Genomic DNA, 27,781 nt, shown 5'->3' with positions numbered 1-27,781 from the left:
TCCCTCGAGGCCACTGAGACTCTCAGCACTGGCAATGTCTCCCTAGCCAGGTGATCCCCATAGTGAGGGAACTTCAGAGCCAAAAGAAGAGCTTCCAGGGGATCAATGTTCCTGGCTGGGGCAAGCCGCTACTACTAGACATCCAAGCACTGGTGAGGCAGCTGAAGGAGGGCATCAGGAAATGGTTTCATCCCTTGTGGTCCAGTATGGTCCACATGCTGGCCACCATGTATGACCCAAGGGTAAAGAGCAGCATATGCAGCAGCCAAAGCCTGAATCAGTGGGTGGAGGTGCTGGTGAAGAGAGTCAGAGAGGCAGAACAGCAGAGGAGAGGGGATGTTCCACAGTCCCATGCCAGCACACCATGTACCAGCCAGTCTCCTCCTCCACCACAGGCACTGCAAATGTGGGCCAAGGGCATGGCTTCCATGGTGGGGTCCAGAGGCACCAGACCCCACCATCAAGCAGGTAGCACTCAGGCCTTGGTGGCTACCTATCTTGCCGAGGATGTGGAGCTGTTGCTGTGCAACCCCTTGACCTACTGCGCAAGCCGCAGCCAGATGTGGCCGGATCTGGCCACGGTTGCCCGGGAGCACCTGTCCTGTCCACCGACCAGTGTTCTGAGTGAGAAGTTATTCAGCATTGTTGGGGATGTTGTGACACCCCACTACACCTCCTTGGATCCTGGTTTGGTGGAACAGCTGGTGTTCCTGAAGGTGAATGTCCCACTGCTGGGGTTCCCCAAACTCCAGGTGCAGACAGAATGCATTTCACCCTCCTCTCTCCATCCGCACCTATTTCCTTTTTTCATTAAAAAAAAGCCATTTAATGGCCTGCTCTCCAAGCTGGAGGGGGCACTCACTGCATCACCAGCCAGAGGGGAAGAACATGGTCCTGCTGAGCTGCCATGCCAGGATGAACTTGGAGGTATGAGCTGGGGCTGTGGGGAGGGAGGCCCCAGGTCCTGGGCATGACCACTAAAACTGCACTCTGCCAGGGCCAGTGAGGCCTGGTGGGACTGCTGGTGGCGCAGCAGTCCCATAAATGCCAGGACCAAGGATCTCCTGGTGAAAGGTGGGTTGGAGGCACCATAACCTCCAGTTACCACATGCATGCACACAGTCCTGGCTGGGGAAAGGCCAGACCCGTCGTGTCTTTGACAGGCCTGAGGCTTGCTGGTTGCAGTGGAGTTGTGAGGCTCCACATATGCTCAGCTTAGCTGCCTGGGATGCCAGTTTCCAGGTTGGAAAACCTTCATCAGGCTGAGGAAGCTCCTGCAGTTTGTGTGTGTGCATGCTGTTCCTGGTTGGAAAGAATAGTAAAGAAGCCAGAGGCTGGTATGCAATGCAGGCAAGAAAGCCAGTCAGTGAAAATGGAAATGGAGGGGCCAGGGGGTGAGGGATAGGATGGGGTGGGAGGGGGAAGGGGGTTGTAGCAGCGCAGGTAAAAGTGAGGAGGTACCTGGGGAGTCAGATGTCCAGCAGGTTGTAGTGTGTTAGAATTTCACTATATTGAGTCCTTGAGTTTCTGTACCTAGGAGGCTAATGAATTAAAGTTCATAAGCTGGCTGTGAAAAAGTGTTTTGTTCATTTGAATCAGGCAAGAAATGACAATGTTATAGGCAGTTTTGTGCTTCCCCATTATAGCCTATGGGCGAAACGTCAAAACAGTGTCGAAACAGCAAAACAGTTTTGATTAAATGAAACAGAACAGTCATTTTAAAATGAAATGAAACTCAAAATGAAACACTGTCCCATCAAAATGGAAGTCGAAATGGAATTGTGCTGTTTCACACAGCCCTAATATTCACCACCCCTTTTTACATTCCCTGGGAGGGTCTGACCATCAAACCATCCTTAAGGGGATCATCCTCAGACAGCCAACACTAGGCAAAGGGGGAGGTATGAGCTCCTGCCCCCCCGAGGATGCACATTACAGTTCCCTATCATCAGAGGAGGATCAGCTGTTGTTGCATGACATTTGCCCCACATAGGCCCCACATAGTCTGAGGGGGATTGAAAAAACAGTATTTCCCACTTCTCCAGGAAGTGACCTAACCTGGCCATAAGCTAGGTAGGGCTACAGGTATCCTGTATCAATGATATGGAAGCTGAACCACTGTACAGAAAGGAATGGATGGGTCCAGAAGGAGACAAAAGAAGAGTGAGCCTGGCTCATAAACCAGTAAGGGTGGACTCCCCTGGGCAGGAGGGAACCCTGGGGTCTGGCCCCTGCTTCCAAAGCTATTGATACATTTAATGCAGGGGCTAATGAAAAATACATAAACAGCACTGAGAAATAGACTTTGCATTTGTCAACACTGACTGAACATCCTCCTGGCTTTCTTAGGTGCCTCGCAGCCTCCTGTAGACTTAACTAACATACCTGAAGATGCATCTGCAGATTTTGGCCCTTCATTGTTCATCATGATTTTCATTTATTAATACAAGTACTAAAAGAGATTGTTCTCAATGTGGGACCTTCTGCTAACTAACCTTTCATCCACGCCATGTCTTCTGTCCCAGAGCTGATCCATGGTTTCTGATCCATGACAATTCTTTGCCTTTCACACCATAATTTCTTAATTTCCTTAACAGTCTCTTGCGAGGTCCTTTGTCAAATGTTTTTTGAAAGTACAAAAAAGTTGCAGCATCTGGTTCTCAGCCACAAACAAACAAATAAAGGACAATACCCTGAATTCTGCTCAACAAGTAGCACCATTGAGAGACGTCATGTTCTCTCTGACATATGCTACTTTTCTCTCCTTGACTCTGCTGTCTCTGTAGTGGTCTGCTTTCTCCTCCTTGTGGGGCCTGAATTATTTGTCCCACTCACGGATTCCAGTAGTGGTGGTTGGACTCAACACAGCTGGGACATCTTCTCTATGGAAGATATGTGTGGCAGAATGTGACCGGTTAAGTGAACCAGCACAGTGGGATGAACATGTGATTGCTCTCCTTCTAGTATACATGCCTCTTTGACAAAAGCTTTTACCACCACAGCTTTCTACCTACACAGGAAACTAATCTGGACTTTATAGCACCATGCGTTTCACTTGTGACCTTGAAATGCTGGATTATGTTTACCTTTGGGTTAATTACACTGACACCAATTGAAGTACATCATAGAAGAATTTGACCCATAATATGCAAGGAGATCTATCTCTGAAATATTTTCACAATTTCCAAAAAGAAGAAGGCTTTGAGAATTTTTGGAGAACTATTATATTTATTTCCTAATAAATTTAGGGTTTTCATTTTTTTAAATTCTGTGTTGGAGGGCAGAAGGGGAAGATGCAAAATGGGTTTGTGCCACAGTCCAGTATTTTATAGCTAGTTGGAATATGATATTGTTGGCCTAAAAATGTTCTTATCAGCTTAACTTTAAATGTAGGAGGATTTTCAGTATGAAGCTTGGAAGCATATTTTTAATCCTAACAAAATGTTTGCAGCCCAGATGCAAACAGTTGCTTGAAGTTAACTTTCTGCATGTTTTTCTTTATTTAGTTGCTGTATCAAGAATGGGCAAGATATGGAGTATTTTACAAGTATCAGCCTATTGACCTCATCAGGTAATAGATTTGATTAAAATAATATTGGGCTTGATTCTTAGCTGGTGTAAATTAGTGTAGCTCTATTGGCTGACCAGCATGAAATATTCTAGCCTTTGATTTTAGTGTGTTGGCTATGTTTTTTCTCAATGCTCACTAACCATTTCTATTCCATTAAGTAATAGCATATAACAAGTCACGCACACTCACAAAATATTATGTCACCTTTTGTATTTTGCCTCTTTCTGGATAAATATAACATTTCAAAAGTTCATAAATTTACTTAAATAAAAACTATGTTCTTATTCATAACAGTGACATTTTGTTTGCAGGAATGTACACTGAAAGTTTGGTGAATAATTAAGTGAAGATGTTCACATGCAGCAGTTTCAGCCGAAGTTGTTTTTCTGAAGATTGTGAAATTGCTTTGGTTTCCCTCTCCCTCACTATGGAAGTATCAGTCACCCAGTCAGGGAGTAAAAAAAGTGTTATCGGACTAGAGTTGATCAACATGTTTCAAATTTCAAAAACGCAATGACATTTCATATTTAACCCAAGTTGGGATAAAATTGTTATGGCCATCTCTAAAACATACAGATGACCAGTCACTTACCACAAATATGAAACTGTCAAAGGGAAAAGTTCATAAAATCAAAGGTTTGAAATATCTTCATGTGGAATGTTTTTATAGTAACGAATACATTGGTAAAAACAGCTTGCGGATTGATGGCCTGTGGACAGAAAAAAGGCTAGAGTTGTCAAAAATTGTATATTATGAATCGTTAATCTGACTTCAACTATGGGGTGTGCCCGTTTCTGGGAGGGAGTATGTGTTTCCTCCTAGTTGTTTGTTATACACTTTAGGCCAGCTCCTTGTTAATAACGTTTTGGCCTGTTAGAAGTTATCTGTACGATAAAACTGGTAACATCACCTCAGTGAAAGCTGGTTAGAGCAAATGCTTTGTGGCCATGCAAATTTTAAAGCCCTGTCAAATATTGAGAGATTGTAGAAAGTTGACAGCTCATCTTGGATTAAGGATGGAAGTGCATTTGCTTAACCTACATCTTAATTTAGCTCTGTGTTTCCTGTACCCATAATAGTCTTTCACTGCGTTGCTCTGTTTTCATAGAAATTCTGCAATTGATTCTTTTTTCTTGTGAATAACATTATTCCTTACTTTTATCATCCATAGTTCACTTGAAGGAAGGGTTGACTATCTGTTATCACTGGAAAAATGCATTTCATGTTCTAGATGTCAGAATCAATTAGAACATATACACACACACTTAACTCTCCAATTTTTTCTCCCAGATTTTTTTTTGTCCTGACAGAAGTGTGTACATTAGTATATCTTCACTCTGCAGGGATCTGAATTCAGTTTTTAAGTGTAGATTCTTACTCTCCAGCCAAGGACTACATAGATGATCATGGGAACTATGTCTCACAATTTGCTGAAGTTCTTTGAGAGTGTTAACAAACATCTGGACAAGGGATTTCCAGTTGATATAATGTATTTGGATTTTCTAAAAGCTTTTGACAAGAATGTTGTAAAAATGGAGTTGCCATAGGACTGGAGGGAAGATTCTTTTATGGATTAGACCCCGGTTAAAAGACAAGAAACAACAGGTGACTTTATAGGATGGAGGATGGTTAGTAGTAGGGTCCTTCAGGGATTTGGACTGGACCTGGCTTTATTCAACATTTTGGTAAATTACCTAAAAAAGGGAGTACACAATGAAACCTCAAAATTTGCAGATGATACTAAATTACTGCAGATAGTCAAATCCTAAACTGGTAGTGAGAAGCTGCAGAAAGATTTCACAAAACTGAATGGGTGGGCATAAAAGTGGCAGATGAACTTCAATGTTGATAAGTGCAAGGTAATGCATATGGGGAAAAATAACCTCAACTCTTCATACACAGTGCTGAGCTCTGCACTAGTTGTCATGACCCAGGAGAAAGTTCTAGGAGTCATTGTAGGTAGTTCTCTAAAAACAGTGGGTCAATGTGCCGCAGCAACCAAAGAAATCAATAAAATGTTGGGCATCAAGAAGAACATCAAAAAACAAAACATAAAACAAATAAATCCATTGTGCGCCCACAACTTGAATACTGCATGAAGTGTTAGTCTTCAATTCTCAAAAACAAACTGATGGAATTAGAAATGGTACAGACAAGTGCAACAAAGTATGGAGCATCTGCCGTACCAGGGTAGACAAAAAGACTAGGACTCCTCAGTTTGGCAAGGAGAAGGCTGAAGGGGGTGTAATAGAGGTCTCTACAAGGCTGTTGATAAAGTGAATAGGGAAATGTTAATTACCAAGTACCAGAATACAGGAACTAGGGACACTCACTGAAATTAACAGGAGACAGTGTTAAAACAAGCAAGAGGAAGTTCTTTTTTTACAGAACATATAGTTAACTTGTAGAACTCATTGTCACAGGGAGTTGTAGAGGGAGAAAGTATAACCAGGTTCAAAAAGGGGATAGACAAATACATGAAGGACAGGTCTATTAATAGCTACTAAATAGAACAGCCAAGGATTTATACTATGATCTACCTAAACTAATAACAGTTGATATTAACAGAAGTTGGATCACTCCAGACATGCCCTTTTCATATACTCTCCCTCTAAAGGATTTTTCACTTTTGGAGCACATTATATATTAACTAACTCAGGATGAGTTTATTAAAACATTAATTAAATGCAGATGCAGACTGAAACACCATTTGCAACAATGGGAACTTTCCCACCATCCTCATTTCGTATCTGTTAAACAGGCACACAGGCAAGTGCTAATTCAAGATGCCTATGCTGGGAGACTGTTAACTTTTCACGTACAGAATTAATGCCCTGTCGAACAAACATTAAACACCCCCAATCTCCAGGCCCTAGTTTCCAAGTGATGTACACTTGCAGCTGTAACCAACTGCTAGGAATTGCATTTTTGCTGTGCAGATTCTTGACACAGGCCAGGAATCTTATGGTCCCTCCTGAGGTCCGATGTCCTTGGGGAGAGCTAGTTGTCACTGAACTTAGCTTATGTAGAACATTTTCATTTTCTTCATAAAAATAAATGAAAAAGCGGAGATGTCCACTCACTCCTATATTTTAATCATTGAAAGCACGCTGCCTTGGCTTTGTGCTCCCCCTTGGGGGTACATGGGAAAGTCAGCTTATTGTAAATCAGTGAAGGGAAGGGATTCAGTGAATGAGAACAGTGTAGATGTTACACGTTTCTAATCCGCAAAAGCTCTATTTCAATGTAAAGGTTTTTAGGCAATATAAAATACAGATGTATCTGAAACTGATTCGTTAAAATGCAAGTAACACCCACTCTCTGAATGTTACCAACAGATATTAAACGTTAACTGAATCAGATCCTAGCTTTAGGATACAAAAAGTTTACTGTCTTAGGGGTTAAGGCAAAGTGTTTATCTATGGCTACCTAAATTTAGGTACCTGAACTCATATTTTGTCTTTCTTATAAAAAAAAAATATGGAGAAAGTTTAGTATTTTTTGAAAGGGGAAATTTAGTTTTTAATTTGCTATGAAGGTGGCAGAGCTGAAAAAGGGGTAGGGGGACGGCTCTTCTCACATGAAAGCATTGGCTATATCTACATTTTGAAATAAGTGTATCTGTAGCAAAGTTAATTAACAAATATTAAAACTGTAGTGTAGACAAGGAAAGTTGTACTGGTAACATGTGGGCTAGCCTAGGTTTTGCTTGTTAAAATTGATCTTCTTATCAACAGAGGACAAAGTTGGAGGGAGATATGATTTTAGGCAATGCCTTTCTTCCATTTACTAACTTTACAATTTTTTGTCTGTGATGTAACTTAGAAAATACTCCTTATTAGGGGTGCACCAGTAGAGATTTTCAGGGCTGATACCAATAGCCGATATTTAAGTAGGCATATCGGCCAATACTGATTCGATATCTGATACAACTGCCATCAGGTGGTAAGTCCAATGTGGTGGAAGGGGAGGGGGAGGGAAGGGGAATGGAGAGTCAGATCAATGCCCCCTGTGGTGAGGGAGGTGGCAGGAGCAGGCACTGCCCAGCCAGGGCACTGGGGGGCTGTGGGATGGAGGCACAGCTCACTGGGTGGTGCTAGCACCCCAGGATGGAGGAGGTGGGGGGGTGTGCCCCCAGATCTTCATGGCACAGGGCAGGCGGCAGCTGTGGAGTGGAGCCGGAGCCAGCGCTGCATGGCTCTTTTTGCCAGGGCCTGGACTCAGAGCAGGCTCGGGTGGTGCTGGGAGGAGTCTGCAGCCACCCCAAATTTCACTGCAGCTCCTCTGCTTCCTGGCTGAATGCCCCTCCTCCACCCAAGCACCAGGAAATGCCGTGGCTGCACTGGGCAGCGGTGCAGGGCTGGGAGTGGAGCTGCAGTACGTGCACCTTCCCCCTGCCCTCCCGGGGGTGCAAGCAGCAGTGGAAGCTGCCCCCACCCCATCAGCCACGGCTCTGTCCCATGTCCCCCCTACCCCAGCTCCGGCTGGGCAGCGCCTGCCCCTGCCCCCACCTCAGCACAGGGGCATTGGAAGGAAGGGAAGGAGCGCTGGGGGGCAGATCAGTTTACCAGCTGGAGGCAGCTCTCCATGCTGCTGGCTCTGCTCCATGCTGCACCGTGGCTGTGTACAGCATGGGCATTTATCAGCCGAATTATCAGCTATTGGGCTGATATCATATATAGACAATTTTCTTCATATTGGTACCAATCTGATATCAGACTGATGTATTGGTGCACCTCTACTACTTATATAAGGTAGATAAGGTTCATTTAGTTTTTATATTTGGTTTTGCCAATATCCTTCTTTACAGAAAGAGAACATAAACATTCTTTATTTCTTTAGTGGGATGTCCCAATCACTTCCAGAATTTAAATTCTGTTTTACCCCCTGTCTATTTTAGAGGAAATATCTGTTTTATCAAAAGGTACCCTCCCAGTATGTTGCTTCTTCCACTGTTTGGGGAACAGTCAGTGAGTAAAAATGATTTTTTAAATGGGTATCTAAATCACAGCTTCAGAATTCTAGCAGTTGAACTATCTAGTTTATATATTTCCTCTCCCACAATTTTAAGTTCTTTTTATTACATTTTATATTAAATGGAAAATTGTTTCCATCTCAAGTGTAATTTATTCTGGCAGTTTTCAGCAATATGTCCATTTTGGCCACACACACAGCAGAAAAGCCATCTTCCCCGCTATAACTCTTATAGGGCAAAGATTTTGCACATCTTCCTTACTACCACAGCCTGTGATTCCTCATGCCTGCCAGTCTTCCAAATAAGGGTTGCCAAAATTTGGAATGGGCTTCCAAGGGAGGTGGTGCTCTCCCCTACCTTGGGGGGTTTTAAGAAAAGGCTGGATAGGCATCTGGGTAGGGTCATCTGATCCCAGCACTCTTTCCTGCCTAGGCAGGGAGTCAGCCTTGATGACCTGTTGAGGTCCCTTCTGACCCTAGCATCTATGTATCTATGAAGAGGATCATGCTCTGAGCAATATAACTGGTTAGGCTTTGGATCCACTGTGTTAAATCCTTTGCTGTGTTCACTTTCATTGTCTAGAGGTCCAGGTAGTATAATGGGAGGCCTTCAGCCCCATTATGTAGAAGGGGAGAGAAAGAATGCCTACATCCTAGGCACCGACTAGGCCCCATCCGCTCTCTTGGCTATATAAACACTTGAGCCATAAGAACTAATCAGTTAGCTTTGGGGAAGCTTAGTCACAGGAGCCTGAGACTGATAGAGGAACATGAATGGAAGCAAAGAACCTGGCAGCAAACAGCCTGAGCTGGATTGAATAGCTGGTGTCCAAGCCTGAAGAGGGACCAGAAGGAATGGTGCCAGGTACAAGGGATGAGAAGGGCCATGGTGTATGGGAAGAGTCCTGAGAGGGACTGCTATGGGCAACAGTCCTGGGAGTGTGTACTACCTTGTCTGACACTGTAGGTTGATTTGAGAGTTGAGAGTTTGGAGCAGACTTTTTCACTCTAGAGGAAAGAGCTTAGATTGCTAAGCTCTTGAGGAAGAGCTTGAACTACTAAAAGCTGAAAGGCATGGGGCAGCTGTAAGAGATCAGGGAGGCCATGTGTAGAAGCTTTGCAGGACCAGAAGGCCTACCAGTGATGAAAAGGCTGCTAACTGTATGTCAATTTACAGACAGACTATAAAAAACAAATCTAAAAAGTCTGTCTATAAAGTCTATTAAAAATAGAGCCATCTGTAGAAACACTAAGCAACCACAGCTTGATTGAAGGATAAACAGAGCGGAGCAGTGCCAGCTGGTGTTTTAGTGGGCTAGGGCCCCAGAGAAAAGGACAATTTGTGAAGCTAGCCAGAGGTCCCAAGAAATGACCCTTTTTGGAGAGTGGGCCCATAGCCCAGGGAAAAGATGATAGAAGGGGGGGACTGGGACCCTATGATGTGAGAAAGGGAGACACCCAGAGGGACTATCCTGCAACCCAGACTGAGGGCCTACAAGAGCTTATTCCATGAAGGTTGGCAGGTGAGACTATAGGCATTAAGGCAGTAGTGACCCCTGGGAGGTCGGACTGAGTCCTAGGGTTCCACTGCAAAAACTGTCATAATGGACACTGTGCACATGTGACTTAACTTCACAGGTGGCTTGCCTTTTTTCCTCTTTCCTCATTTCTTTCCTCAGCTGTGTATAACTCAGGGGGTTCAATTGCTGCTCCCTTAACCAAAGTTTAGTTAGGATCAGGTGATAATGTAGCATTTTCCTTTGAACTTGGACAAGTTTGGTATATTCCTTTCACACCTGAATTGCTTTTCTTCAGTCTTTGTACATAGATGGAAAGCTTTCTGTCCCTCCATCATGGAGCTTGAAATAAAGGTATGAGATGCCTTCCATGGTCCCAAACATACTTTTAGGCCCAACTGATTTCATTTACATTAACTTGGGTTCTCAAAGAGCCAACCATACCTAAGGCTGGTCTCTAAGATTCCTTGGTTCCTCTTCACCTGGTACCCACCACTTGTGCACTGCTTTAGAAGCTTGTTCTATCAAGGTATCAGATTCTTCTTCACGAGACAATGTAACCACCTCTCCAGGAAATAACCTTAACTTATGATCTGGGGCTAACTTGCAGTGAGGCTTTGCAGCTTTCTCTAGTGATTGCCATAAGGTCTTGCCCCACACATCCTGTGTTATAGCAACATCTCATGGCAGAGGTATAACAGCACAATCCTGCACCTGGAGCAGCTGCATGGCACCTTGGAAAGCTCCAGCTTCTACCTTGTGATTTCATCAGTGTGATCATTTGCTGCTGTGGCAACAGCTGCTTTTGCGCTTCCCAACAAATGTGATACCCTGGGTACTGCCCTGGTTGTCTGTCCCCACCCCCCCATCCAGATACCTTATTGCCTTATGGTGCAGTTGACTGATTAGCACTGAACAGACCCAGCATGCTAGCCATGGGCGTCACCTGTTTTGCTAAGCAGGCTGACTTCATTTTTATCATGTCACCCGTTGAAACAGAGTGATGAGGGCTGAGCTCTACAGATATCAACTTGCTTGAGGTAGTTTGAAAAGGCTACCTTCTTAATGTAAGGTTTCTCTGTGATTGGTGTCTCACCTAAAGCTGCATAGACTTCATCCTTCTTTCTAACCATGGCCTGAGCACTTTGCATCCACCCAGGCACCATGGCCAGGCTTTCCCACAAGGTCTCAGATGCTCATCTGTTACTAGAAGGTATCTTTTGGGTCCATAAACTTCCCTTTGTACCAATCATCATACATGAATTACACAATGGATGTCTCTTAAACAGAAATATCTTTCTTCCCCAAACTAATGAACGACCTCAGACTTCTTTCTGAGACAGCAGTCACCCAAAGAATCTCAGACAAGGCTGTAAATTGGACCCTGCTGCCATGTAGCTAATGGCAGTAGAAAAAGCTTGTTTTTATATGTCTAGGGTCTCAACTAGCAAAAAGTTATGCTGACTGAGCTCTGTGATCAGGAATTTTGGAAAACTATATGCACCCTCCTAAGGTGCCTATAACAGGCAGCCCTTTTGCCTTCAGAAGAACAGAGACTGTATAAAAATAAGGAGATCTTTATTTGGAAAGGAAAAGGGGGAATGCAGTCATAAACTTGGGAAAGCACAGCAGTAGATCATATATGGAAATAAATGTGAAATGCCCACACCCCCTTCCAGGAGCTTTGGCTGGACTCCATCCAACTCCCTTCCAGACTGCCAGTGAGAATGTCCCACAGGCAACAGTCCTTTGAGCACAACACTTCACCCACACCAGTCGTGGTTTGAATCAGAGAATAGCATCTGTCCAAGGGTCTTTATGCAGTTCTCTCCTCTGTTCCAAGGAAGCCAGTTGTCTGATCCCAGCAGGAAACCCTCCCTCTGCATCCTCCCTCCAACTCCTAGTTTAGAGCTTCAGCATTAATAAGGTACCGGGTGGGCTGGACCACACTGAAGCACACTCAGCCCTGCTGTGCTCCTCTGCATTGTTTCCCACTGTGAAGTCCTTGGTCTGCAGCCTCTAACAGAAAAGCCCTCACTGAGAGGGAGAAGAGGAGGCAAGATAAGTTAGGATCCTTGGACAGAGTCATGCTGCCTCAAAAGGAGTCCTTTGCATCTCTGGCAGCCCACTGCCTTACAGTCCAAGTTTATCTGTAGTTATTGTGACCTACCAAGAGTCACTAGGACTTTTAGGCAAATGATGCTTTCAGTGGAAGCACTTTTCCCTTTTCACCAACAGAGGTTGTAGGGATCTCATTCCCCTCTGGTGCTTCTGGCCACAGGGTGTATACAAATGTCAAGTCCTGCATTCCCTTGCAATCCAGATGGTTTTACACATGATGCATAAGCCAACGCAGCATTTTGCCTCAAGGATCCAGCTGTATTGAGGCACTTTGGAATGAGATAAATCACCAAAACATTATTTACAATACTGTATTTCAAAAACTCCACCTTTCCTGTAGGAAGTGGCTGTCTCTTTGTCTTCACAGAAACTCTCTGTAATTTATCTGTGTTTGCCCTACATGGGGGAGAGAATTTTAAGGCTCTAAGCCTGTATTACAAGAGTGAGGAAAACCAGATCCCTTCTTGCTGACAAAAATTATTTCAAGGCTGCTGGGTGCTGTCAGTGTTTTGAAATCCATGTTACCATTGAGGCTTTGTACAGCTTGGGTGGGATTTTCAAAAGTGACTGGAGGGTTAGATCCAATATAGGACTTACACGCATAAAATGAGACTCGGGTAGAACTGAAGTGCTTTGTGATCCAGAAAATCCTTGTTTAGCTGCTGCCTGTCCCTGGAAATGCTTAAAGTCACCAGGTGCCTCCTTGCTTGGCTTTAAAGTCACCCTAGTGCTTAGAGTCCTTGCCCAGAACTCTATCAGCTGAAGGAGCTTAGCTTCTTTCTCACACCTGAGCACTCTTTGGATCCAGAAATTAGGCATCCCTTTGCCTAAGTCCTCTGAGGGGCCCAATGTGGCAAACATTCTCCAAACAAGTCTGAGATACTGACAGAACTGAGGTGTCTACGAAGGGCATTTGCAACATCTTTCTTTTCAAATGAAGGAGGTGGCGGTTGGTGGTCAAGATTTTGAAATAAGAGCGAACTCTGTGCCATCCCTTCCAAAAGTAGTTGTAGGTATTTTCTGTCAGATGAAGGTTCTGGGCTGCAGGTCCCAAGTGGATAAATGCACTTGGCTGCGGGTCCCAAGTGGATAAATGCACTTTCTGCTGATAGGTTTGGGGTTGGACAGGAATCTCCTCTTTGCTCAGATTGGCAGGGACCATTGGAATTTCTTTTTACCTTCTTCCTTTCTTTATCTTCTACCTTTTTACCTTTTTCCATGAGGTATTGGTCCCTAAGCAGGTTTACCTCAGAGATTCCTTCCATGGGCACTTTTTGCTTCACAAATTCCCTGTCAGTGCAGCAGTCTAATGTACTGATGGTACCTTTGTCTCTCTTGCTTTCTCCACTGTAGTTGTGCAGATGGGTTTGGGGTGCTTTCTGGCTGTGATTTCTAAGGGGGCCAGAATGAATGTTTTGGTGGACACTTTTGGGAAAGTGTTTATTAGACAGATGTTTCCAGCTTCAGGGTAATGAACTTGATTGCCTGGGTGGTCCCTTCTAGTTTTTTAAGGCAGGTGCCCAAGATTTGCAGGAGACGGGGTTTTCAGACATATCCCTGTGTTCATTGTTTCCTAGTGACTACTTCTAAGTAGCTCTTTACTCAGTATACAGTTCTTTTTAGATCCTATTTTGAGACACCTAACACTACTCATGCAGTTCATAGGGATCCTGGTGCCTAACTATGGGGTCTGTCTAGGGGTCAGGCAGATAAGAAATTAGTCATCTACATATTTTATAACACAACATATACATATTTCTCTAGTTAAAGAAAAATAAAAAACCTTACTGATATGCTGGAAGGTAGTACTACGTTATTGCATTTAAGATCAAAGCAAAAAAAAAATATGACTATTAAAATGTGCTCTAATTTCCTAGATATTTACATATTTACTCAAATACAAGATAATGTTTCTCCTACAACCAGCATCAGGAAAAAAGCCCCTCATCTTACATTTACATATTAGGAAACTTCAGGAAATACAATGTCTACTTTTAAAATGCTGCTAAAAGCAACATGTACTCAGTAATAGAAAACCATCTCTGAAGGCTAAATGTAGCCAACAGTGAGCCTCGCTATAAAGTACATGGTTTATATTGGGCAAACATGCTGATGGCAACCTACCATAAAATATGTTAACATAACCCATCTAAATAAGGTATATGTTAGTGCCCATTGAATGCAGTCCCCCTTAGCACCAAATCTTTTTCAAGTCATGGTGAGCCACTGCATTGAATACATTCTGACTCCTTCATCACTCCCCCAGTTGAGCTGTGCCTTTCTTTCCCATTTCCAATGATTCCTGTTTTTTTCACCAGCCTTAAATATCTGCCAGACATCTTCAAATATGGCCCCAAATAGTTCATTCAGAATCCCTCTATCAGCCCCTTTCAGCCTGATGCATAGATTCATAGATTGTTAGGGGCTGGAAGGGAACTTGCAGATAATTGGGTCCAGCCCCCCTGCTCTAGGCAGGAAGACAACTGGGGTTAGGTGACCCCAGCGAGGTGACTGTCCAGTCTCTTCTTGAAAACTTCCAGGGTAGATGACTGCACTACCTCTGGAGGGGGTTTATTCCACGGTCTGGACACCCTGACTATGAAGCAATTTTTCCTGGTATTAAGCCTAAAGTGACCTTGCAGTAATTTGTATCCACAGGTCCTGGTCTTCCCCGGGGGTGCCCTAGTGAACAATTGTTCACCGAGCTCCTGATGCACTTCTCTGATATAGTGGTAAGCCACTATCAAGTCTTCTCTCAATCTTCTCTTCTTTAGGCTAAAGAGGCACAGGTCCCTCAGAATTTCCTTGCATGGCTTGCCTTGCAAGTCCCTGATCATACAGGTGGCTTTTTGGAACCTTTCAAGCTTTTCCACATCCTTATTGAAGTGCGGTGCCCAGAACTGGATGCAGTACTCCAACTGCAGTCTCACCAGTGCTGAGTACAGCGGAAGTATCACTTCCTTAGTTTTACACGAGATGCATCGGTTGATGCATGCCAGCATGTTATTTGCCCTGCTGACCACTGCCTCGCACTGATGGCGCATATTCATGCAATGGTTAATCATTACCCTTAGGTCCCTTTCGGTCGTGGTGCAAGTCAAGCTGTTGCCACTGAGCCTGTAACTATGTTGAGGGTTGTTTGCCCCCAGATGGAGCACCTTACACTTGGAAGTGTTAAACTTTATCTGGTTCCAGTCTGCCCAACTCTCGAGCCTGTCCAGGTCTGCCTGTATCTGCAACCTACCTTCTGATGTGACCACACTGCCCCATAACTTGGTGTTGTCTGCAAACTTGGCCAGCAAGCTTTTCACTCCCCCATTCAAATCATTGATAAAGATTTTGAAAAGCACCGGTCCAAGCACAGACCCCTGAGGGACACCACTGGCCACTTCACACCAGGAGGACACAGATCCGTTCATGAGAACTCTCTGGGTCCTACCCTGTAGCCAGTTTCCCACCCACTGAACCATCGAGCAGCTGAGCTCACAATCTTCCAGTTTTCCCGCAAGGATATTGTGGGTTGCTAAATAAAAGGCCTTTTGGAAGTCTAGGTATATACCATCTACCTTGTCTTCCATATCCAGATAGTGAGAGACCTGATTGTAGAAGGAGATGAGACTGGTAAGACAAGACCTACCTGTGATTAGGTAGGCATATGATTAGTGTGACCCAGCCTTCCATGAGGTGAAGCTGGATCAGGTTGCCTTGTGCCTCATCTACATTGAAATTTTTGGAGCATCCCAGGACTCATGAAAGGAGCACCCAGTTACAGTCATGAGTGGGAGGCTAAATATCATATAGATCCTTTGTGGGAGGTATCTGGAATACACACACATATTGAGCAGTGCTGAGCTGTGGGGTACCATGGCTTGAAATACTGTTGACTCTGGTGGGGTCCAGCAGAATGAACTATATGGTAAATGAGGATCCTTTTGGCTTTGGAATAATATCATGCGTTGTTTTGTGTATACATAGATGCCAGAGTGCTACTTAAACAATAATAAAAATGCATGTTTCTTTCTTTTTCCCTTTGTTATCTGGATTCTGAGCCCTCAAAATGAAGGTTAAATTTTCAAGCTTTGTTTTAAAACTAGATCTCAGATCTTTCCTTTTTCAAATGAAATGAGAGAGAAAGTGTGGTGATTTTTTGCACCACAGATTGCAAGATTTAAGATAAGATTGTGCCATCTGAAAGCTCTAGGTCAAACTTAAGCCCTATCATATCAGATGTAAATGTTTCCTAAAACTTTTTGATTTGTTCAAAGGGGAGCTATGTGTCTGTTTTAGCCACTAGATAGTGTCTTGTTTGACAATAAGCACTGCTTATTACAGTGTCACCTCAAGTAAACATATACATCAAGGTAATTTAGCACATGCAGCAAGATTTATAACCTGAAGAGGAAAACAAATGCCAGTGCAAATGATCTCCCATGAAATACTGGACAAAATGCCAGATGGAAATGAAGTTTTACTTAAAGTTATTTAAAGCAGCAGTTCCCAAACTGACAAATTGTGCACCACCACCTTAAAATGATACAACCTTAAGTACCACCAGCAAATTTTTCAGTTCAACCTTAAATACCACTAGCAAATTTTTGTCATATAAAGTAATTATAATAAATCTGTTAATGCATACCACTGATAGGTTGTCTGAGTACCGCTGCTGGTACCTGTACCACAGATTGGGAACTGCTGATTTAAAGAAATCAGCACTTAAGGTTCATATTTGACTTTGAGGACCTAACTGATGTAAAGGATAGTGTAAATTACATGCAAGGTGTCAACAGGATTAGGAAACAGGTACCGTAGTGAAACAGCATAACTTTTTGCTCGTATGGCATACACTGAGTATACAAAGCAGGGGTAAGTGGCAGAAGGGAAAGTGTAATAGGAAAAGTAACTAATATGAAGTATCAAAAGGAAGTCAAAAGACACCAGATGGCAATGCCCACTTATCCAGGGGAGAGGGCGCTTCTTCATGAAATACTAAGAAGAAGGGAAGGAGAAACGAAGCTCTTTGTGAAGGGGATGGTAGATCACTGATTGTGGAGGAAAAGGGAACGTGACCATATTAACTTATTTTCTAAACTGCTAATACAGAACTTCTATCTTGCTGGGGTGATGAGAATTATTGCAGCCAAAGTTGAACTGCCTTCTCTTTATATGACCTTCCTGGGCTCAGTGGGTCTTTTCCATAGGTGCCAACTTCAGTTTTTGCCAGTGGGTGCTTTTTTTTGCATTCTCGCACTGAACCCCTCACATGGCCCGAAGAAGCAGCTACTTCAGTCCGGCTTGTCCGACCTGCTAATTTTTTTCTGTGGGTGCTTGAGCCCCAGAGCATTCATGGAGTCGGTGCCTTTTGTCTTTTCTCAGGCTGGATTGTTTCTGGGATGAAGGAGAAAAATGAGATAAAGCCGTGGCCTGCCCCACCTCCAGATGAGGAACTGAAGAAAGGGAGAGGAAGTGACATTTATGAATGTTTAGATGTCGGGTAATGCACTCAGCTCTCAGTCAGAGACAGCACAGACAGTACATGGATAATCCTGATGAGAACATCTTTTTTTAGGCAAGAATGCATCTTCATAACTATACAGTTGAAAAAGCATTTGCAGCTTCTGTGGCAGGGGTGGGCAAAATGGCAGATCCAGCTGGCAGCTGGACTCCATTTCCCGGGAGCCCCTGCCCATGTCACTGTGGCCGTTTTCCATGCAGCAGCAGCACAGGGCTGGGGTTTCCATGGAGACCAGCCCCAGCAGTGCTGGCAGGGTGCATGGCTGGATGGGGGGGAGGGTCTCCGTGACCGGGGTTGGAATTTTGCAGTGGTGACAGCATGGTCTGGAGTCAGAGCAGAGCCATGACCCACTGCCTTCATGCCCCTGCCTGGGGAGTGCTGGCAGCAGATCACAACTCTGCCCTGGTTCCAGACCATGTTGTCACTGCTGCAAGATGCCAGCACTGGAGCAGCTCCCTGCCCAGCTGTGTGCACTACCAGCACTGCTGGGGCCAGTCTCCATGGAAAACCTGGCCCTGCGCAGTCATGGCACCACTGCTGGTGAGGTGTCTATGGAGACCAGCCACAGTAACACGGGCAGGGGCTGCTGGGAAATGGAAGATCTGGCCCCCGGTCCAGACTTTGCCCACCTCTGTTTTATGGGCTAAATAGCCTGACAGAAATCTGGTCATGAATAGGCTAATGTGGTCTAAGGCTATGTTGCCACAAATCACATTCCTTCTTTAAAACTTTAGCAGGTTGCATGTAGTATTACTACAGCAGAAAAAAGTATCATTTCTATGTTGCCACATATCATATTCCTTTCATATCTATAGAGCATCTTTGACCAAAGTACAACAAGCACTTCATCAGCATAATGAACGTATCCTCATAATGGTCCTGTGAAGTAGGGAAGGAGAAACTGGGCACATCTACATGTGCTATTTATGTGCCTGAGTAAACTTGGGCACAGTTCATGCTGCCATTTATTGCTTCTGGGTGCAGCATTCACACGTCTGCCCAGGAGTGCAGCACATTGAGCCAGGGGTGGAAGAGCCCCAGCTGGCAGGGGGCACACAGGGACAGCCTTCCAGCCTGGAGTTTCTCTCTCCCAGCTCAGCATACTGGGGAGGGGCTGGGTAGGACACGAGAGAGCTACAGTGTGGAACTAGCTGGCAGGCGGCTGCCGCACAGAAGCACCCTCATGCTCTGGCCAGCCTCAGTCACTGTCCACATGTGTGTTTTTGGATCACTAAATAACTGCTGTAGGATAGTACTTGTGTTGGGCAGTACTATTCTACAGAGGAGTTAGTTAATTTACTGTGCTGTAATAGGGGTGCATGTGTAGACAGTGACACTTTATTGCAGAGCTAATTAGTCAACTCCCCAGAAAAGCATATATGTAGATGCACCCATTGTCCATGTCCAGATGAGCAGAGGCATTTGCTTGCAGCAGCACAAATAGTAGTAGCACAAATTTGTGTTGCTGCTTTGTGTTGCAGTGCATACCCCTGCATGTGCACTTTGTTTTGGGACACATTGTCCAAATGTAGGCAAATAGCCCATGTCCAGCTGCTCCCAGCTCCTGGTGTGCAGCTCCAACTGGACTCCATATGCTGGCGGGGAAAGAGGGGGGCTGGCTGGGGCACAGTGTGGGGCAGGCAGCCCCTGTACTGAGGTACTCTGCAACCCAACCAGCTGAGTACTGGCATGTGGAGATGGGGTAACAGGCAGCCCTCAGCACATTTTTCCCTTCACATACTATTTTTGTATGCTTTGTACTGCTTTTTTCCAGGTTTTTTTATTTTTTTTTTTTGCTACTGGGAAATAATTGTAGCAAATTTTGCCCCCAGGCTACAAATTGGCAGTGCCATGCACAGTTTAATGTGCAACACATGTGGTTTGTGGCTCCAAAAAGAGGTTTGTAGTGCCACAAACTGCACATGCCTACATGTGTGGATGCAGCCACTGAGGCAAAATTTGTATCCCAGCTGGGGTTTTGCAGTAAGTTTTGTAGTGAAGGAATAAATTGGCCCTAAGCCTTCTCAGCTTTAGCTTGCTGACTTTACCATAAGACCACATCTACCTTGCAGCACTTCATTGTTCATTATGCTAGAGTGAATAATGAATAGACTTTAATCGCTTTTTGATCCATCCACACAAATTATATACAACAGTTGTGTTCTGTGGCAGTGGGCAGTTGCTGGAAATTACATGATAAGGTTTGTAGATCCTTAGAGCTGGATAGATGGCATTCTATGTAATATTGTAATATTTAGGGTCTATAACTTAAAGGAGCAAGGATGGATCATTTTATATTTTAATTTCTTTTGTAGACTGGAAACTGTAATTTATGCTCCACAGCAGAATTTTTTATCTTCTCTAAGCTACTTCACATACAAAAAAAGGTCTATCAATTGCACATTTTCCCCATTTCAATAGCCCCCACTACATAGTATTAAATAACAGTTAATTTCACAGGATAAGCAAGAAACTGGGAGACAATGTAGTATATCCAAGTGAAAGTCAGAGTTTCCATTCAGTTGGAAACACTGACATTCTAGCACTTGTTTTTCATTGCAAACTGAGACAAAAAAAATGTCAAGATGTTTCCCTGAAAATTCCAATCCTGAAAAAATAAATATTTGGAATTGTCAAAATGCAATGTTTCAACCTTTTCAGCTGAAACAAGTATCTTTGTGTTCCACGGATCAAAACATTTCAGACTGAATGGTATATTGGAAATTTCTGAAAATGTTAAGCAGGAAGACCTCAATTTTTATGGAAGCTGGTGGAAAGCATCCATTTCTAGGGAAGCTGCCTTTTCCATGAGAGAATCTTTCCACCAAAAATTCCCAATCAACGCTGGGAAGTGTAAAATCCATTTTACTACTAAACTTCTAAGGTAGTTTATATGCTGCAATTTAGACATGAACTGGGCTCCAGGCCTCTGATTTCAGGGGAGGTGACAGAAAATATTTGCCTGTCATAGAGGTTTCAAACAAGATCCTTGACAAAGGGAGTTTTATTAAGTGGCTTTTCTCCATATGTGCCTTCTGACCACTACTTCTGACAAGTAAGATGGCTTAGACCCATGGTTGCCCAGAAGGTCTTTTGGTGAATGTTCTGGCTCAGGAAAACTGCACGCCACCTGAACAGCTTACTCAGTGAATGCACCCTGTGCTTTCTGTATCAGGCAGAAAGCCTGCTCACTTAAGTTATGAGCTTACTCCATGATAGGGCCTCCAGCTCAGGTGGTTTCAAAGGTGGGTAAGTAGCATTCTGTGAACATTAGGCATGGAAATAAAAATTAAGGTTGGCTTTTAGAGTTTTGGTTAGGTTGTATGCAGTGCTGTAGCAAGGTGGGTGGGGGGGTGGGGTTAAGCGGGGTGATCACTCCGGGTGCCGAAGTGAAGGGGTGCCAACAGGCGCTGCCCTGCCAGGGTGGGGCACGGGACAGAGTCACAAGCAGCTTGTTTGGGGGGAGGTTGGCTTCCACCACTGCATGCACTTCCATGCAGGGTAAGCATGGTGGGGGGTGCCCCCTGGATCTGTGATTGGGCAAAGGTGGGCTGCCACTGTGGGCTTTGCCTCAGGCACCAAACTTCGTTGCTACGGCACTGGTTTCTTGTAGGGGGGAACTCCTGATTTACCGAAGGGTACCTCAAAACTAATGGCCAGAGGTTGAATTTAAAGAGAATCAGAGACAGTCTGGGCTACAAACCAGATGGAATAAATGGCTTCATGCTGTTTGGTTTGTTTGTATCCAAATCCGAAAATCAAGCACTACTTAGAAAAGATTTGCACAGTCTCCACTGCTCTTGTCCTCTGAGTTGGCAAGCCTCATCTCAGGCTCAGGAAACAGTTTGGATTTTAGGTTGATTACTTACCTTCTTAACTTCTGTATCCTTTCCTGCCTCATACTCAAATACATTATCATGTAGCTAAGGGTACAGAGCATTACCTTTCTCTGGACAGGCCAGTAAAATTCATCCCTGCTGTCTTGACTCAGGGCTCAGAAGGGGGTGGGTGGGTAACTGAAGTGGAGTGTTGTCCTTTACATTCTGTAATCAGAAGAGGCAGGTTCTGTTTGAGACAACTTGCTGTATCCTGCAAATTCCTTTCTCACTTTGTTAAATGAGGAAGCACATACCCTATGTTTCAGGAGCATTGTGAGGAATAGTTCTCTTCTGTTTGGAAAGCATGTTGGGATAGGCCAGTGGTCTCAGCCAGGGTGCTGCAGCACTCAGGGGGGCACAGATCCTTTTAAGGAAGTTGCAGGGTTCTGAGCAATACATGCCTTTAGATGTGCAAACACCCACACATGATTCTCAAGGTAAATCCAGAGGTTTCAAATAGCGAACCATAGGGACAAAACAGTTTGACCTGTTGTCGTCTTGTTGGGTTCTTTGTTACAGAAGAATTGCTGTGTTTGTTGTTTTTTTTTCCATAGCCAAGTAACAAATGAATGCTGAGAACTAGCTATTTTTCAGGGGAGCCTTGAGCCTAGCAAGGTTGAGAGCCACGGAGATGGACATTTCAGCATGGCAGAGAATTTTATTTCATTACCAATATAGTAATAAAAAGTCTCTGTTACATTCTAGCAAAACACCATACTGCCTCCACGTTCGAAAATGATTCCAAGAGCCAAATTCTGCTTTCAAGTATATACTACTATAAATCTGAAAACTCAGCCCTTACTCTGGATCTACCCTGGTATAACTGCAAGCAATTCATTTCTGAATGAATTGTTTATTCTTTCTATTCTTTGCACTATGCCAGCCTATTATAATAGGTTGATATTGAGGGCTTAACCAGTGCTGAGACGTGTATGGATGCTGGCACAGTGGTGATTTTTATACAATAAGTAGTTTATGACCAGGTAAGTTAGCCTTGCAACTATGACTCGGGGGGGGGGGGGGGGGGCTGGGTGCGGGGGGGGGGGGGGGTGGAATTATGGCAGCTATGAAACAACACGGGGACAGGATGGCAACATGAAGATGGAAAAAAAAATGAATAGTCTTTCCAGTGAGGTGACTCAGCGGCAGCAGTCTCTTTCCTTTGTCTCCTTTACTTTGTTCTTGCAGCTCTATAAAATTCTTTCCTGCATGTGTCACACATCACAATACTTTATACACATTCCAGGTAGCCCACGCTTGTTTTTGCACAGTACCGAGCAATTTTTCTCTCTCTCCCTCTATTTCTAATCTATTTATAAGTTGCACAACTTGGCAGCAAAGTACTGTGACCAACATACATCCATATAGTTTAATTACCAGTTATTCTTTTTGATGTTGGTTTGGCAACAAGACAGCCTGAAGTACATCATGGACTTCTTGTTCAAATATTATATGGGCAAACCAGAAGGAACTAAAAAAATATTTTGAATGCAGCTGACATTATTTTCTTCTCTAGTTGTAACTTAGCAGTGGAAGAAGATATATTTTCTGCAGTTTGTTTTCTTGATTGGTTTAATTCTGAGCTTGAGCCTGAGAGGGGCTGAGCATCAGGAACTTCTATTCAACTTCTGGGGAAGCTTGTAAAAGCCATGTGCCTCTCAGGGGGTAATGCTTATGTCCCAGTCCTTTCATGAGTTTCCCTGAGGAGAAGGCTGGGCTTGGTAGGTGCCTGTCTTGCCAACAGTGTAAAAATCTTCTGAAATGCAGGACACGGTCTCACCTCAGCTTGGCTCAGCACAGAGAAAGAGGCGTGTTTCTGATTTTTCTTCAAGAGAAGTAAGTGTTCCTTCACCAAGTCAGCTACTGCCAGCTGCTAAGGGGAATAGGTGTTTTTCCTGCAAGCACACATATATGAATGAGACAATTCTTTGTCTAGGGAATACACCTTTGTGCATGCAAATGTGTGCTTTCCTCTCTGTTCTCTTGGTGAATCAAAAGCTGCTGCTTGCAGCCCATTTCCACGTGGCCCACCCAATTATGTCCCTTTATAGCAAATGGAGGTATTTTGGCCTTGTGGGTTTTTTGGGTATGCATGTGTGAGGTGGAAATGATTTAAAGTCAGAGGGAGTGTAATAGAGGGCATTTATACACACATGTTTGTCTGCTCCAATGCACTGGAAATCCAGTGTGATGGAGCAGACTCAACTGAGTCTGCGGGGCACGCTAGTTGATGTGCCTGGTGCCATGTCTCACGCATTTGTATAAATGGCAAATGCACAGTGGCATGCAGAAAATGGTGGTGCGCTTTTGAACTAAAACACCTTTGATGTATTTTAGTTCAAAAGTAGGCTACTGCCATTTTCTCAGTGGTACAAATGCAAGCGCCACAGTGCTGTGTGCTTTTAAAAGCGCCCGGTGCTGTAGCAAATGCATGTGTACAAATGCCCCATGAAGACCAGTTAGTAAGCCTAATTAGAGGGCACCTGTTGCCAGCCCTTTGCAGTCACCCAACCAGAAAGGAGCAGGACCTGGGAGAGATATAAGCCAGGGCCACAGCCAAGTCAGTCAGTCTTTCCCTGGAGGCTGAAGAAGGAAGAGCTCTGCAGTGAGATGCCTGTTGCTGAGAGATGGACTGTGAGCATGCCATGCCTGCCTGGAGACAGCAAGTGAAGGGCTGAGAGCTAGAAGCAGACTAAGGCCCAATGCTGGGTAAGAGTTTTGGTATATACCCAGGAGGCTAGAGGTTTAGTTATAGCCAGAGTGCTTATATGTTTTTGGTTTTAGTTTTAAATGGTGGTTTGGTTTTGGGACTGTTGGGGGAAGGTAGAGGTCCCAATAGTGCCTGGAGGCACAGGAGTGCCTTGAGCCCTGCTGCAGGTTCAGTGCGTAGGGCAGGTTTAGTCAGATGATTTAAACTTGCAGAAAACAGCTGAAACCTAGCAAGGACGAAAGTCAGACTGGGTCAGGGGGTGCAGCCTGAAAAGGGCAGGACTAGGGCCAGGGGCTCACAGCCTAGAGAGGTGAGAATCAGGACCAGGGGCCCAGGAGCTTAGGAGGAGCAGAGCAGTCTCTGCCAGGGGCCCACTCCAAGTAGGAAGGAATCAGGGCCAGGGTCACAGTGCCCAGAGAAGGGTGAGATCAAGGCCAAGGGCCCAGTGCAAGGGACACAGGTGCCAGAGGCCCAGAGATACTAATGACTGACAAGAGTTGAGGCTAAGATAGCTGGACCTGAATCAGTGGGCCAAGGCTGGAGGCTTGCAGCCAGAGGAAAGGAGTAGAGGCTGAGAAGCTGAGGCCCCAACAAAGGAGGGACTGCACAGTAACTCTGTGAGGCATGAGTGTGTTATAAGGGGTGATTGGAGCCAGGTAACAGCCCTTAAGGCTGCAGGTGGCCTGGGGCAGCAAGGATGGGTCTGGAGGACCCAGTTAGCCTGAGAGGGGCAAAACTTATATCAGCGGGATCCAGGGTGGACTTGCTGGTGGCTAGAACAGCAACAGCTTGCTCTGGGACCCTTAGGCAGCTTCCCTTTCAATCAAACAAATACATCTAGTCATAACAGGGGAGAGACACCCTAGAGCTGGAGCAGGGCAAGGATTGTATGGACACCAGGGGCCAACCCTGGAACAGGAGGCTTGCTACAGCGAGGCATAACAAAACTCAAATACTTGTTCTCCTCTTGCTTCTGAACAGAAGAATTAAGACTAGCTCCACTGAAGTCAAGGGACAAATACTTTTTATTTTTTACACCAACATAACGTGGGAGACCAATCCAGGGTTTTAATGTTTGCATGCAGTCATTATTAGCATCCTTCCTCTCCACACTTCTTACCATCCCCTTGCAGCACACATTTTTCTAGCCATGTGTTTCAAATTAAATATTCTAGTTTCCTTTGTAATCTAAAAGGGTCTGTTAGTTAATGAATGTAGAGATAAGAGCTTAAACATTTGAAAGAACCTAGCAGACTTCTTCCAAAATACAAGGCCTTGATGCAAAGGCATAACATGCAATGCAACCAGGGCAGACCTCTCTCACCATTCCCCATGGGGCAGTACACAGAGCAGATGCCACCAGCAGGCACGGGCGATGTATGTCATAGATTGCAAGGCATTCTGGGAATTGCCATGGCAGAGGAATTTGCTGCTGCTGGGAAGAACTGTCACCATATTTTTTTGCTACTTTTGTCCAAGTCAGGAAGGCAAAAAATACCTTAGGCATAAATGTTCCAGCGAGGCCACTTCAGAGCATCTCATCATGGTCACTCTTAAAATACTGGCCTCCTTTGTACTTGAGGATGACTGCTGGCTATAACCTGAGCTGCCTTGCCAGTATATTTCTCATTTTGGAGCATGTGAGCAGGTGAGTAGAGTGTGGGATAGAGATACCCTGAGGGTCTTAACCTTAATTTTAAAAGGTGTCATATCAGGTCCTTCCAGACAAATATTTTTGTGCCTGTGCCTTTAGCTCTCTCCAATTTTGTAGGACTATAGGGAACGTGGCCTGCCCTAGGAGGAAGGTCTGTGTCCCTAAGGGCCATTTGTGAGCTGAATCAGCTTGCAATCTCCCATCATGCTTCTAAGCACAGACATTGTCGTTCCTTACACCATTTCAGCTTCTGGCATATTGATCTTTAGCTGAAGTGACTCATATTGGACAACATACTCTGACAGAGCACAGCAGTTTGAATCTTTTCTTTTTTTTTAAAAACACTTAAGGTGTAGAACATTATGCAGCTCACTGCTTCTTGGCAGTCACCTTCTGCTTGGCTGCCAGGACATTGTTGAGTTCTTCTCACTTTCTCTTGGCACGGATGTGAGTAGCAGCTCCTTGCTTTATGAATTTCAGATCACGTTTATCACTGGAAAGTTTAATAATTCCATAGCAAACCTCACAAGCAGAAGACCCGTAGACTTGGTGTGCTCAGTTAGGTGGTCTCTCTTCAAAACCTGCCTGGGCTCTGATGTATCCTCTGCCCCTTTATGGCCCTTGTTCTAGCTAACACCTATAAATTGACAGGCTGCCAGCTCTGGTCTTGTCATAATGGATGTGCACCAGCAACTTTGAAAGCACTTCAAAATCATGGAATAAAGCCAGTCTGTGGCCTGGCCTGTCTAGGGCAGTCTAGGGATGAACAGTGTCCCCTTGGAAACTGTTGCTGCTTCCACGTATCATGCATGCATGTGGGTGGGGAAGAGGTGAAGAGTAGGTGGTAGGACTGTGCAAAGCATCAGATCACAATTCAGATTTGGAGATGATTTAGATGATTTTGAGGCTGAATCTATGAATCCAAATTGATTTGCTGGAAGCTTTAGGCTTTTTAAATGGATTTAGAGCTTCCAAACGGATTCAGAAAAGATTCGGTGATTCGGACATTCGGCCATAGGGTATAATGGGGAATCAATGAACTATCTATAACTTCGTTGCCTTTTGGCTGATTTAGATAAAACTTTCAGGGATGGTAGCCTCTGCTGAAAGCATGACATGTACCAAGCTTCAAGGTGATAGGTGCAGGGGTTTCTGGGAAACTTCACCTCAAGGTCCTGAAAGCAAAACTCATGTCACGTGTATGTTAAGCCACAGTGGGGTAAAAATTGCAGGGATGGTAGCACTTGCTGAGCTACAAAACCTGTCAAGTTTCAAGGAGATAGGTACAGGGGTTTTTGGGAAACTGCACCTCAAACTGCTGACACGCAAAACTCATGACATAGGTGACACTGTGTGTGTGTTAAGGCACAGGGGTGTGAAAACTGTAGGTATGGTAGCCCCTGTGGAGGCCACAAAGCCTGACAAGTTTCAAGGAGATAGGTGCAGGGGTTTGGAGGAAACTGTACCTCAAGTTGCGGACAAGCAAAACTCGTGATCTGGGTGACAGTATGTGTGTTAAGGCACAGCAGGGTGAAAGTTGCAGGCCTGCTAGTCCCTGCTGAGACGACAAAGTCTGCCAGCTGTCAAGGAGATAGGTGCAGGGGCTTCTGGGTTCTGGGGCCCTGCACTTCTAGCTGCTGACAAACAAAACTGGTGAGACTGACAACCAGTCAGTCTCACCTCCATCCTAGGCAAAGTCTTCAAAAAAATTATCAAGGCTCACATTTGCGAGAGCCCGGCAGGACAAATTATGCTGAGGGGAAACCAGCACGGGTTCGTAGCAGGTAGATCATGCCTGACTAATCTAGTCTCTTTTTATGACCAGGTTACGAAACGCCTGGAC

General features: G+C 44.6%; 1 protein-coding gene across 1 annotated transcript in view; it reads left to right on the top strand.

Annotated features, from left to right (window-relative positions):
- ANO2 (anoctamin 2) overlaps positions 1–27,781 on the top strand; it is a 321,678-nt gene that overhangs the window by 103,253 nt on the left and 190,644 nt on the right. Inside the window, exon 13 of the mRNA XM_025210200.1 lies at positions 3,507–3,571. Coding sequence (XP_025065985.1) covers positions 3,507–3,571 — 65 coding nt within the window. The remainder of the gene's footprint in view (positions 1–3,506; positions 3,572–27,781) is intronic.

This window comes from Alligator sinensis, unplaced genomic scaffold (genome assembly GCF_000455745.1).
Source record: "Alligator sinensis unplaced genomic scaffold, ASM45574v1 scaffold35_1, whole genome shotgun sequence".
In the NCBI taxonomy this organism is placed as follows: Eukaryota; Metazoa; Chordata; order Crocodylia; family Alligatoridae; genus Alligator; species Alligator sinensis.
This window is presented reverse-complemented; position numbering and strand designations above follow the sequence as displayed.